Source organism: Microtus pennsylvanicus, chromosome 6, assembly GCF_037038515.1.
Source record: "Microtus pennsylvanicus isolate mMicPen1 chromosome 6, mMicPen1.hap1, whole genome shotgun sequence".
Classification (NCBI taxonomy): Eukaryota; Metazoa; Chordata; class Mammalia; order Rodentia; family Cricetidae; genus Microtus; species Microtus pennsylvanicus.
The window spans coordinates 105,423,964-105,437,222 of NC_134584.1; the positions used below are offsets into that span (position 1 = coordinate 105,423,964).

The following is a 13,259-nucleotide window of genomic DNA, read 5'->3' on the forward strand; positions in this document are numbered from 1 at the left end:
TTCTTTTAAAAATATATCTTAGTATTTATTCCAAAACTATTCGCCAGATCCTATGCAAGGAGCTTTACAATCATTATTTTTAATTCCGAATACGACTGTTACACTGATGATTAAAGATGTTTTTCCAGTTTTGTGGGTTTTGACTGTTTTTTAGGCTGGTCAGAAACTCCCTACGCAGACCAGGCTGGCCTCGAATCCATAGAGATCCATCTGCCTCTGCCTCCACAGTGCTGGAATTAAAGGTGTGTACAACCACACTGAATAGTTTCATGGCCTTTCCCTCCTTTTAACAAAGGAAGAAAATGAAGCGTGTCTAAGTGGAGTGACTTGTTCATTAGCACACAACCGGCAGGCAGCAGAATCGAGGCTTGAGTACAGGATCTTCCACACCATACACCGCTCACCACAAAGAAAAACAGCTGAACCACATCTATTATTTTACTAAATCCTAGCTGTAAGATCACAGCAGAGCCTACTAGTCTTATATGACTGCTTCTATCTTTAATGATACTAATAAAATAATAGGAAGTCCAGATGCTCTTACTAGCCTGTAAAAGAGTTATCACAGATAACAATAAAACGGCTCCTGTCCTTAGTGCAGTGACTTAGAACTCGCTATCAGAACAAGTCTGTTGATTCAAAGGTGATGCAGATGGAGAACAGAGACACTGTTTACTCAAACACATGACAGCTTTTGGTTTGTTTGTTTTTAGTTTTTGAGACAGGGTCTCACCATGTAGTCCAGGCTAGCCTTGAACTTGCCAAGTAGTCAAAGTGGGCCTGGAACCCTATTTTTAGCCATTTCCATTGAGTAAGAATCCAAGTTGCACATATCAGTGCTGTCCAAATCTAACATGATAATGTCTGCACACAGGAAACAAAGCCAAGTCCTTTCACACAGCAGAAAGGTCCCGGGACGACCAGCCTAAGTCAGTGTCTCTTCGTGCCGCACGTATTCCCCAATGTCTGCTTGATGAAACACCACAATTGCCATGGGGTCCACTTTCCTGCAGTCTTGAGTAGACTTTGCTGCTACCCCGAAACCCTGGAATTGAACAGATACCAAGTCACTCACTTAAAAAAAAAAGGAATCAAACAAAAAGCTTTATTAAAACAGCTGTATCTGAGAAATTGGAAGGATGTTGAGAGGTAACTCTCACAGGTGCGTAGACTGAAACAACACTCCTTCCAAACGGCTCCCATCTCTACTCACCAAAGGAATGTCCGCCATGGAGTAAACCACCACTCCCTGGTACTGAGAAGTGTTTTCAGTGATTCGACCCAGACCGGATTTCAACACGTGGTTTCCATACAGGAAGGACTGCTCTGCTCCAGGCTTTATCCACACTTTATACTGAAAGAGGGTTAAAAACCAAGAGACAAAAACGCTAGCTCTACCCTAAAGTGAGAGCAGCTGCTGCTTCTGTTAAAAGAGAGGAGGGGGATGGACAAACAGACAAGCAGACACGTTCCCTTTAAACTGTTTGGACCCTAAACTTTTCGCCTTGGAGTTCCTTCCTCAATTCTACATCTCAACGCGCTAATTTACCTGACAGACAGCTTAACAGTTTCTTTTCCTTTTTTCGGGGGCCCAGGATCCTTCTCAGCACAGCCACTTCTCTCTGCTCACCGGCTGACTCTGGGGAGGTCTGTTTCCCTACAGGTTTCTAGACTATGCAGCCACGCGGCATCCTTAGGTCCACACCCCTTCCTAAGCATACCCAAGCAGCCAACACCTGCAAACATCTGCAGCTGACACTGGCAGGCACTCAATGTAAATGAGTCTGTGCTGATCTAGCCGTCTTCCTCGACTCCATCCCCGATGGCACAAAGTAGACCAGCCCCACACACCTTGGCATAGGGTGCAAGGTAATCGAGCGCTGTAACGTGCAATCGGAACTTGTGGGTCTTGGTAAACTTTCCAAAACACGTCCCCAGTGAAACCAGCTTCTCCCCGGAGATGTTGGCGGCCAGCTTCAGGATCATCTCACTACAAGGACGAGGGAGGAAGGTGCCTGGGTGACGGCCACCGACGGACGCGGGCCTCCAGCCGGTTACACGGTGCGCGCCAAGCCCCACCTCACCTCACATAGTACACGCGGTCGTTGTGCAGTCGGAAGCAGTAGGTGCCGTCGGGCCTGTCCACCAGGAGCTGCAGGTTCTCCCCGATGCTGAGGGCAGAAGGGAGACTGGAGGCTACGCCGGGACCGTCCCGCCCCAGGGCCGCGTCCCCGCTCCCCGCGCGCCCGTCCCCCGTCCGCCTCTCGGGTGCCTACTATTTCGCTATCTTCTCAAACATCACTCGAGTCTCTTCTTCTGTCAACGGCCGCATTTTCCTGCTAGCCAGGCTCCAGGGATCCTCGTGCCGGGAGAGACGGAAACGGAAGTCACCTTACCCCGCTTCCTGGCAACACCAAAGCGTGCCTCTCTAGCCCTGTGCCACGTGTTCTCTGTGCTAGTGCCACCTAGCTCGGAGGACCTCCGGGGAACCGGAAAGCTGGCTGGGCGGAGAAACCATAGAGAAAGGAAATGTTTCCCAACGCGTTTCCGGTTCCAGGCGCGAAGCCAGCGCCCTCCCGGGTCTGGAGAGGAAGTGACCGTGTGGCTGGCTGGCTGGCTGGGAAGATGGCGACTGCTGTGACTCTCCAGTCCTCCGCTCCTGCTTCGGCCACGGCGACGGCCACAGCAGCCGCGCTGGGGGAGGTGGAAGATGAGGGACTCCTGGCGTCGCTCTTCCGCGACCGCTTCCCCGAGGCCCAGTGGCGTGAGCGGCCGGACGTGGGCCGCTACCTCCGGGAGCTGAGCGGCTCGGGGCTGGACCGGCTGCGACGCGAGCCCGAGCGCTTGGCGGAGGAGCGGGCCCAGCTGCTGCAGCAGACGCGCGACCTGGCCTTCGCCAATTACAAGACGTTCATTCGCGGTGCCGAGTGCACCGAGCGCATCCACCGTCTCTTTGGCGACGTGGAAACGTCCCTCGGTCACCTGCTCGACCGTCTGCCCAGCTTTCAGCAGAGCTGCAGGTGCGGCTGGCCTAATGCTGAGAGGCCCATATCTGTAGCTGACCCCTACGTGGAGCGCAGAGCTCTCTCCTTGTTGCCTTATTAATCCACTTAAATTTCACCACAACCACCTAGGTAGGTACTGTCATTGTTAATTTACAGACGAGGAAGTCGAAGTGAACTGACTTGCCCGAGAACACAGCTAGTAAGTTTCCAAGTCAGAATTGGAAGCCAGGAGTCCACCTCTCCCTCATAGGCTGTTGTATTAAATAATAATAAAAATCCAGCCAGTCTTGTTGACACAAACCATGATTCCAGCACTTGAAGCTCAAGGTCTTGAAGTCCAAGTCTGAGTATTGAGTTCTGGCCATCCTGAGCTACGTGTCTAGACATTGTATCAACACACTGGGCCCGACATACTTAACGCTGTATAAACGTCTGCTTACTATATATGCACCTTTATAATTAGGAATATTCAACAGCTTGGGTTGGAGGCTATCTGCTTTGAAACTTCCATTGGTAAATGAGGCTGACATGGAAACCCTATTTGGGGGTATCATAGGTCGTCAAAAACATTTCATTTTTGAGCTATAATGCTTCATAGGTCCCCACGCTTATATTCTTAGTTATCCAGCCTATGTACCCTCTATGTCTGGAAAGAGATTCAGGACTTAAAAGCCAATTTCTAGAGTTACCATAGAGAAGTGGAGAAAGAGAAAGGATAAAGGCTGAACAGCCGTACATCACATTCAGACCTGAGGGACTCGGCAAGAGTGTGGCTTGTAGGCTGGTTAGGGCTCTGATGAGAGAATATTAATAGCTATTAAAGATATGTGTATGAGTGGTTTGGCTGCACGAATGTGAGCACCATGTGCCCAAGGATGCCAGAAGGGGTGTCAGATCCTTGGCACTGGAGTGGTATGTGTGGGGACCTGAGCCTGAGTCCCTCCAAGAGCAGTGCTTGCTGAGCCAGCTCTACAGCCCCAATAGCCAGTAAGGAAATTGTTTACTCTTTTTATACATTTGCTTTTGTCAGGTCCTGAGTACTTCATGAATGTTTCCCCCCCTCCAAGACAGGGTTTCTCTGTGTAGCCCTTGCTGTCCCAAAAATCCCTCTGTAGACCAGGGTGGCCTCAGACTCAGAGATCTGCTGCCTCTGCCTCCTCAGTGCTCAGATTAAAGGGGTGCACCACTGCGCCTCCTGGCCACATACATGTCATCTTACCTGTCTCTAACTTTCATGCCTTTGTGAGATGGGTCTGCTTACTATTTAACCAAAGAGACAAGTCCAGAGAGGCCAAGTGCCTTGCCTTGCCTTAGTCCTTAATGAGGCCTAGAGCAGTTCAGCCCCAAATGTGGTCATCCTTGCAGCAATCCAGATCTACAAGCCATTTAAAAATTACATGGAGGGAGATGGGTGCCACCATGTGCATGTGGAAGTCGGAAGACAGCTTCTCTTCTTCCGTTATGTGGCATCTAGGGATCAAAGTCAGGGCAACTGAGCCATCTTGATGCTTTATGTAAGCTACCAATTAATGATGCGATCTTGAAAAGTTTCTTAAGCCTTGAGTTAAAAGTTTCTTCAAGGGACTTGGAAAGATGGCTCAGTGGTTAAGAGCACTGGCTGCTCTTCCAGAGGACCCAGGTTCAACTCCCAGCACTCACATGGCAGCTCACAACTATCTGTAACTCCAGTTCCAGGGGATATGACACCTTCACAACAGGGCACAAAAAAATAAAGTATTAAACAATATTTCTTTAGCCAGGTGGTGGTGGCATGTCATTAATCTCAGCACTCTAGGGCAGAGGCAGGCAGATCTCTGTCTACAGAAAGAGTTTCAGGACAGTCAGGGCTATGAACAAAAACACTGTCTCAAAAAAAAGTTTCTTGAATTATAATAGGAGTTATAAGTTTGATATGAGGATTCTGAAACAGTGTTAACTGTATCCCTGGCTAGCCTGAGACTTACTATGTAGAAAAAGAGCCATGAACTCATATCAGCCTCAGCCCCCGGAAGGCTAGAATCGAGGGTGTACATCACCACCCCCAGCCCTGTGGGAAGATTTTAAATAAACCAGGCAAACTATCGAGCCCAGTGCCCAATAAGTGCTTGGTAACTACCAACTGTGCAAAACAATGAGGAAATCTATTTTCTTAATTGTTTCTAGGAACTTTGTGAAGGAGGCCGAGGAGATCAGCTCTAACCGCCGGATGAACACCCTGACTCTAAACCGGCACACAGAAATCCTGGAGATTTTAGAGATTCCCCAGCTTATGGACACCTGTGTCCGAAATAGCTATTACGAAGAGGCCCTGGAGCTTGCCGCCTATGTTCGCCGACTGGAAAGGAAATACTCCTCTATCCCTGTCATCCAGGTAGCCAGCTTGTCCAGAGGGCCACAAGCTGACGTCTCGTAATTATTAGTTCTGTGGTTGTGACTAAGCTTTTAAGTAGAAACCTTTGCATATTTCATATCAATTTCTGCCAGCCAGGTAAGCTGAACAGAAGATAGTGGCTCACTCATTCAAGGATCTTTTCTGTTGTTGTTTTGGTTTATTATTTTTGTTTAGTGTTTTGTCTTTTGTGTAGCCTTGGCTATCCTGGAACTCACACTGTAGACTAGGCTAACAACAAACTCACAGAGATCTGCCTGCTTCTGTCTCCCTAGTACTGGGATTACAGGCGTGCGCCACTGCCTGGCCAAAGATCATATTGCTCATGTGCCAGACACTGCCTCAGGTAGCAGGAATACCAGGTGAACAAACTCAAGGCCATGGCTCTCACGAAGTTTCTATTCTAGTGAAGTCTGATAATTAACAAATAATATCGCAGGGGCTGGAGAGATGGCTCAGGGGTTAAGAGCATTGCCTGCTCTTCCAAAGGTCCTGAGTTCAATTCCCAGCAACCACAGGTGGCTCACAACCATCTGTAATAATGTCTGGTGCCCTCTTCTGGCCTGCAGACATACGCACAGACAATATTCTATAGATAATAAATAAAAATAAATAAATAAATAAATGTTAAAAAAACAAATAATATCGCAGGGGCTGGAGAGATGGCTCAGGGGTTAAGAGCACTGATTGCTCTTCCAGAGGACCCAGGTTCATTTCCCAGCACCCACATGGCAGCTCACAACTGTCTGTAACTCCAATTCCTGGGGGCCCGACACCCATGGCAAACAGCAAGGCATGTTAAAGAAAAATAAATAAAATAGTATTGCGGATATTGGTAAATATCTGAAGAAATAAGTCAGAGAAAGCCAGGCAGGCCTGGTTGGGATATGCCTATAAACCCAGCCCCTGGAAGGTGAAGCCAAGAGGATCAATCCTTCAAGGCCATCCTTAGCTATTTAGTGACATTGAGGCCAGCTTGCTGAGATTCTGTCTCAAAAAATAAATAAATAAACTGAGTTGGGGACTAGGGTAAAGGGAAGCATGGTCAGGGTGAGAAAGAACCAGTGCTTGAAGATCTAGAGAGACAGCAGCCAGGAGGAGAAGCAGATAGGGTGAGGTGGAAAGAAACTGGAGTGTTTCAGGAATCCCAAACCAGCGCTCTTCCTAGACTATAATGAGAAAGGCTGGAGCATCAGGCAGGGCCTGGAGGTCATGATGACTAGTTGGTAGTTTGTTGACTGTGATGGGAAGTTGTAGGAGGATTTCTGAGCAAGAGAGTTAGTTATGCAAGCAGATCTCTGTAAACCTGCAGGTGTAAGCTTTAGAAATCCACTATATGCCGGGCGGTGGTGGCGCACGCCTTTAATCCCAGCACTCAGGAGGCAGAGGCAGGCGGATCTCTCTGAGTTCGAGGCCAGCTTGGTCTACAAGATCTAGTTCCAGGACAGGAACCAAAAGCTACGGAGAAACCCTGTCTCGAAAATCAAAAAAAAAAAAAAAAAGAAATCCACTATATGTCGGGAAAGCCGTAAGAATGTTGGCCCCTGGTGACCAGGTTAGTAGGATGGGTCTCAGTACTTTTCCCAGTGTGTGACCCAGTGTCTGTTGTCAGAGCATCGTGAATGAAGTGCGCCAGTCCATGCAGCTGATGCTGAGCCAGTTGATCCAGCAACTGAGGACCAACATCCAGCTCCCAGCCTGCCTGCGTGTCATTGGCTATCTCCGGCGCATGGATGTCTTCACTGAGGCTGAGCTGAGGGTGAAGTTTCTTCAGGCCCGGGATGCTTGGCTTCGCTCCATCCTGACTGCCATCCCTAATGATGATCCTTATTTCCATATCACAAAAACCATAGAGGCCTGCCGGGTCCACCTCTTTGATATCATCACTCAGTACCGTGCCATCTTCTCGGATGAGGACCCCTTGCTGCCGTCTGCCATGGGAGAGTACACTGTGAATGAGGGTGCCATCTTCCATGGCTGGGTGCTGCAGAAAATCTCACAGTTCCTGCAAGTGTTAGAGACCGATCTTTACCGGGGTATAGGAGGGCGCTTGGATTCTCTGCTAGGCCAATGCATGTACTTTGGGCTGTCCTTTAGCCGGGTGGGGGCTGATTTCCGGGGCCAGTTGGCTCCTGTTTTCCAGAGAGTGGCACTCAACTCTTTCCAGAAAGCAGTTGAGGAAGCAGTAGAAAAATTCCAGGATGAAATGACTTCGTACACCCTCATCTCAGCTGCAGCCATCCTGGGCAGCAGTAACATGCCTGCTGCAGTGCCAACCACACAACCCGGGACGTTGCAGCCACCGATGGTACTCCTAGACTTCCCGCCGCTTGCCTGCTTCCTTAACAACATTTTGGTTGCTTTCAACGATCTGCGTCTCTGCTGTCCTGTGGCCCTAGCACAGGATGTGACTCGGGCCTTGGAGGATGCCCTTGCCAAGGTGGGTAATTTTCTTCTACCTTGGTCTGCCTTTGTTTTTTTTTTTTTTTTTCAAACTTTGAAATAAACCAAGGAGTTTATTTTAGGCATGTTTAAGCACAGCACAGTTTGGTGAAAACTTTCCTGGTAATAATTAAGTCAATCCTAGGTGCACAATTAACTCAAAAATGCGTGCACAACAAAGTTTAAGACACAACTACACTGAAACTCTTTGTAAAGTACATGTGACATCTTCCATAAAGATAGTTTCTGTAGCGGTGAGGGTCCTTTGGTCTGCCTTTGTTAATAGCCAGCCAGGCTTTTGTATTAAACCAGTCCATATAAGCATGGTGCCTGCTGACTTAGAGAGGTTTAGTGTGGTCTTAATGGTTTTTCTGGAGAGCATGACTCTGTGGGGGTGATCCTGGAAGAAGCTATGAAGTAGAGTACCTGTGGCAGTCATTCAGCCAGATTCCCATTAACTCAGCAGCTTAAAACAGTATCCAGGTCCACTGTCTCTGGGTCCTCTGCCCAGGGTCTCACAGGCCGTATTCAAGGCATCAGCTGGGTCCAGGTGTCTGCTGAAGTTAATTCTCCGGCTCCATCAGGAGTTCATTCTAGTTGTCAGGTGTCACCCCATGCCATTGGAAAAGTTACAGAACTCAGTTTCTAGAGGCTATCTACCATAGATAGCTCACAACATGCTGTTTCTTCCTCAAGGAACAGGAGAGCATCTCCCCAGTGTTATTTTATGATGCTCCTCTCCTGGAACTGGGAGTCGTACCAGAACGTAACAAGTTGGGTCATCAACCCCCCCAGTGATGTGACACAATAGTGTCTCTGTTGACCACAGTGCTGAATTTGGACAAGATAGCAATGAAATGTAGTGTTGAGAATGATTAACTTTTTTATTTTTTGGTTTTTCAAGACAGGGTTTCTTTGTGTAGCCTTAGCTGTCCTGAAACTTGCTCTGTAGACCAGGCTGGTCTTGAACCCACAGAGATCAGCCTGTCTCTTCCTCCTGAGTGCTGGGATTAAAGGTGTGCTCCCCCGCCGCCCAGCTGTGAAAGACCTTTCTTCATGCTGCACGTTTGTGCTGTCCACATCGTCAGCAGCAGCAGACTTGTCTGAGGTTCTTGTCATTCTTCTCTCGTAGGTAACTAAAACAATCCTGGCATTCCATCGCGCTGAAGAGGCTGCATTCAGCAGTGGGGAACTTGAAATCTTCGTCCAGTTCTGCACTGCCTTCCTGGAAGACCTTGTTCCGTATCTGAACCGCTGTCTTCAAGTCCTGTTCCCGCCAGCTCAGATAGCCCAGACTCTAGGTAAGAAAAAGGAAAGATTTTTAAATTTTTTACCTTTTGTTACAGGATCTGTGTAGCCCAGGCTGACCTAGAACTCAGAGCTCTCTCCCTCTGTCTCTCCAGAGTAGGATTAAAGGCATGAACCATAACACCTAGCTCTGGTTTTCTTCTATGATTTTATTATTATTGTTTTTGGTTGTTTTGAGACAGGGTCTCATATGTAGCCCTGGATGTCCTGGAATTCAATCCGTATACCAGACTGGCCTCAAACTCAGAGATCCTTCTGAATGGCTTGGATTAAAGATGTGTGCCACCACCACCTAGCCTATTTTTATTATTTTTAATTATTTATTAATGTAAAGTCTGTGTGTGGATATGAGTATGTGAATATTTTTAATTTAAGTCATGTAGCTGGCCTTGAATTTGCTATGTAGTTAAAGCCATTCTTGAACTTCCGGTCATCCTGCCTCTACCATCCAGGGGTTGGGGTCACAGGCACACACCACTTCTTTCTTAAGAGTATGAAGTTTTAAATTGCTTTACAGGCATTTAGTTACATAAGTATTGTGTGCATAAGTCAGTGCCTTTCTGAAAATATACGCAGGTGGGGTAACCATTACTAGCACCTGTTTTAGAAGTCTGCCACTCTAAGATCCCATTGGCAGACACTCTTCAGTTGTACCTGGCAAACTTTTGCTGTTGCTCTGTCGTTTCTGAACATTTTATAGAAATGGAATCATACACTATGTGGATTATCTGGGCAAGCGGAAGAAGCCAGTCACAAAAGGACTACCTATTGTGTGCTTCCCTTTATATACAATATTCAGAGAGTGGTTTTGTTGTTTTGGATTGTTTTTTTGGACAAGAGTCTCCTGTAGCCCTTGCTGTGTATTGGAGGATGACCTTAACCTCCTAGTCTGCACAACTCCGCCTCCTAGAGAAATGGTGCAGAGGCCGTGGATCTGACTTTGGGACCAACTTGGTCTACAGAGTGAGTTCCAGCACAGCCAGGGCCACCCAGAAAGAAACTCTGACTGAAAAAAAAAAACAACAAAAAAATTTCTTTCTCTCTCTCATTGGGCTTGGTGGCACAGGCCTTTGATCCCAGGATTTGGGAAACAGGAGGCAGGTGGATCTTTGTGATTTGGGACCTGCTTGGTCTAGATAGTGAATTCCAGGAGAGCCATTGCTATATGGAGAGACCCTGTTTCAAAAAATAAGACCAGTAAAAAAAAATAAAAAATAAAAAAACTCCCCCAGTTATAGATCTTTTCTGGAGTAGGGCTGAGGGGAGACACAGCTCCTCCTCAGGCAGAGGGGTCAGTGATGACTTTGGCTAAGGGTCCTGGGATAGATACCACAAGCCCTTTCTCTTGGTGTCTATCCCAGGACTCTAATGGCTGGCTCCTGCTCCAACCACCCTTACCGTGGGACCCCAGTATAACAGTCTTAATATATTACAAGTATGCTCTTGTAGTATTGGAATATGTTATTGTGTCAGTTCTTTACCCTGAGCACCCCCACCATGGTCTCTGCGTTGAATTTAATAACTTGTTTTCCATTTCATTTTTCCTACCATCTGGGTTAGGCATTTCACCCACCCAGCTCTCCAAGCACGGAAACCTTGGGCATGTGAACATCAGCGCTATCCAGGAGCCTCTCGCCTTTATCCTGCCTAAGAGAGAGTCAGTCTTCTGTCTAGATGGCCAGGAACTAGTGCCCGACCTCGTGGCCCCAGCTCAAGAGCTTTCTGCGGAGCAGCCTGGCCTGGAACCAGTTACTTCAGCGGCCCCCGAGGGCGGGTCAGAGAAGGGAGAACCAGAGGAACCTCTGCCTGGGGAGCCAGTGGTGGGGGAGCCGCTGCTCGCGCAGCCGCCCAGTGAGGAGCCATAGTCAGTGTTCCCTGCATCCAGGCTGGGGAGCAGGACTAAAGGCACAGCGCTGCCTGCGGCATCTGGAGAGGGAAGGTCGCCGCTCGTGTGGAGGCTGAGACTGCTTTGCCTAGGATGTCGCGGGGCACGGTGGTACGTGGCAGCTTTAATAAAGCCGACCGACTACCGCCACCTGGCTGCTGTCTCGGATGACTGGTCCCAGAAGTCGCGCGGGAACTACGCTTCCCGGCGTCCCTGGCGCTAGCGGGAGGACGGGTCGCGGCGGTTTCGGCGCCATGGGGCTGCTGGGTGGGCTGCTGGTAGCGGCGCGGGTCCCGCTGGGCGGGGTGCTGAGTTGCAGCTCGTCGGCCTGCCTAGACGGCCCCGCACGCACGCGCTCCTACTGGCGGTACCTGAGGCGTCTCGTATGGGGCGCACCGCAGCCGCCATACTCGCGCGTGTGCCAGGTCGGAGACCCGGTGCTGCGCACCGTGGCGGCCCCGGTGGAACCCGCACAGCTGGCGGGGCCGGAGCTGCAGCGGCTCGTGGGGCGGCTGGTGCAGGTGATGCGGCGGCGGCGCTGCTTGGGTCTGAGTGCGCCGCAGCTGGGGGTGCCGCTGCAAGTGCTGGCGCTCGAGTTCCCCGACGCGCTCTTCCGCACCTTCTCACCGCGCCTGCGCGAGCTGCGTCAGATGGAGCCTTTCCCGCTTCGCGTGCTGGTGAACCCCAGCCTGAGGGTGCTGGACAACCGCATGGTCACCTTCCCCGAGGGCTGCGAGAGCGTTGCCGGTTTCCTGGCGTGTGTGCCTCGCTTCCAGGCCGTGCAGATCTCAGGTGCAAGGGACGGGGGCGGCGGGGTGGCCGTGCTCTCCTTAGTCGGACCCGGGAGAACAGGGAACTCGGGACTCCTGAAGAGCAGGGCAAAACCCGCGTAGATGGGACGCAGGGTGCCAACCGGGGAGACTTAGATAGGGAATCTGTATCTGTCTCAACTCTCATAGGTGTGTATATAGATTCCCATATATGTGTGTCGGTATTAACACGTTTTTCCTAGTTTACAAGTCATGGTGGGCTTGTCTAAGAAAACGGGATCCAGCCTTATCCAGCTAGAGCAACAAACCATTCCATGCCTGTCGTCCACATTGTCTTATAGAATGTGGTTATTATTTGCTACTGTGCCAAGCTGAAATATCTTTGATACATAGCACCTGAGAAAGCTTTGAGGAGGGGGTTTCTTATCCTTGCCCTGTAGTAGAGCTAGGAATCAGGCTGAGTAAAAAAGTTGGCATTTGTCCATATTCACTTTCGGATGCTGCCTCTGTAGATAGAATATAAATAGGCGTAGCTAGGGCAGGAATTAATTCGGAAATAGAGTCAGGAAGTTAAGCACATTGGGAAGAGCCTCACCTCAGCCAGCCTGTAACTTCCTTTGCAGGACTGGACCCAAGGGGAGAGCCGGTGGTGTGGTCAGCAAGTGGGTGGACAGCCCGCATCATCCAGCACGAAATGGATCATCTGCAGGGCTGCTTGTTCATTGACAAAATGGACAGCGGGACATTTACCAATCTCCACTGGATGGAGGTCAATGACTGACCGAGGGTCTGGAAAACCGGCATGCAGACACTTCAGGTGAAGACGGGCACATCTTTTTGTGCTTCAACTTGGAATTGGTTCCAATCTGACCGTAAACAGTGGACTGCCAGTGTGTGCTGGATTGAGATAAAGGAAGATGATAGAAATGCTTGTCCTGACAGCAGGTTTTGACAGAATATGTTACAGCATGGGTAGAAATATACTCTTGAAGAAGGAGTGGGTATTCCCTGACAATTTTGCATGAACAGAAGTGGGCAGGCAAACATTCTCAGTACAAATAACTACACGAAACACACACACAATTAAGAGCTAAAAAACCAAAGCTTCTATCAGCCACTTTCAATCAGCAAAGAAAACAGGTTTTCAAGATAGAGCACTTAGAGCTGGGGGCATATAAAGCTCATGGGTACTTGATATAGAGAGATGTAGGTTTGATTCCTGGCATAAGCCTGGAGACCTAAACTGGGCAGCATCTGTTCAGCAGCAGTTACTAAGTTGTTATGGGAACAGAGACCCAACATTACTATTCCTAACCCAGCACTTAGGAGCCTGAAGCGGGAAGATCAGGAGTTCAAGACCACCCCCCCCACCACCCCCCACCCCGGTTTCTCAGTAGCTTGGAGCCAGTCCTGGAACGTGCTCTGTAGACCAGGCTGGCTGGCCTTGACCACAAAGATCC

The 13,259-nt window shown here is 49.3% G+C and overlaps 2 protein-coding genes across 5 annotated transcripts; one reads left to right on the plus strand and one right to left on the minus strand.

The window, feature by feature from the left end:
* Positions 1-2,434, minus strand: Nip7 (nucleolar pre-rRNA processing protein NIP7). Its single transcript, XM_075977100.1, has 5 exons — positions 2,277-2,434; positions 2,085-2,171; positions 1,852-1,990; positions 1,214-1,354; positions 1-1,045 (listed from the first exon to the last, which is right to left on the minus strand). The coding sequence occupies exons 1-5, from the start codon at positions 2,330-2,332 to the stop codon at positions 926-928; spliced, it is 543 nt and encodes a 180-aa protein (XP_075833215.1). The 5' UTR covers positions 2,333-2,434; the 3' UTR covers positions 1-925.
* Positions 2,435-2,562: 128 nt separating this feature from the next.
* Positions 2,563-12,796, plus strand: Cog8 (component of oligomeric golgi complex 8). Of its 4 annotated transcripts, XM_075977096.1 has the most exons (6): positions 2,567-3,020; positions 5,169-5,376; positions 7,007-7,834; positions 8,969-9,137; positions 10,705-10,881; positions 12,423-12,796. In XM_075977096.1, the coding sequence occupies exons 1-6, from the start codon at positions 2,626-2,628 to the stop codon at positions 12,578-12,580; spliced, it is 1,935 nt and encodes a 644-aa protein (XP_075833211.1). In that variant the 5' UTR covers positions 2,567-2,625; the 3' UTR covers positions 12,581-12,796. The 4 variants fall into 4 exon arrangements, with proteins under 4 accessions (XP_075833212.1, XP_075833211.1, XP_075833208.1 ...); XM_075977093.1 differs by lacking the exon at positions 12,423-12,796 and having other exon boundaries at positions 2,570-3,020; positions 10,705-11,179; XM_075977097.1 differs by lacking the exons at positions 8,969-9,137; positions 10,705-10,881 and having other exon boundaries at positions 2,563-3,020.
* The last annotated feature ends 463 nt before the right edge of the window (positions 12,797-13,259 follow it).

Excerpts from the sequence above, each read along its gene's own strand:
- Nip7 (XM_075977100.1), bottom strand. The coding sequence starts at position 2,332 with ATGCGGCCGTTGACAGAAGAAGAGACTCGAGTGATGTTTGAGAAGATA. Across the intron at positions 1,991-2,084 it reads GACCGCGTGTACTATGTGAG|TGAGATGATCCTGAAGCTGG; the intron begins GTGAGGTGGGGC and ends TCGTCCTTGTAG. Across the intron at positions 1,046-1,213 it reads CCATGGCGGACATTCCTTTG|GGTTTCGGGGTAGCAGCAAA; the intron begins GTGAGTAGAGAT and ends GTTCAATTCCAG.
- Cog8 (XM_075977096.1), top strand. The coding sequence starts at position 2,626 with ATGGCGACTGCTGTGACTCTCCAGTCCTCCGCTCCTGCTTCGGCCACG. Across the intron at positions 5,377-7,006 it reads CCTCTATCCCTGTCATCCAG|AGCATCGTGAATGAAGTGCG; the intron begins GTAGCCAGCTTG and ends GTCTGTTGTCAG. Across the intron at positions 9,138-10,704 it reads TCAGATAGCCCAGACTCTAG|GCATTTCACCCACCCAGCTC; the intron begins GTAAGAAAAAGG and ends CATCTGGGTTAG.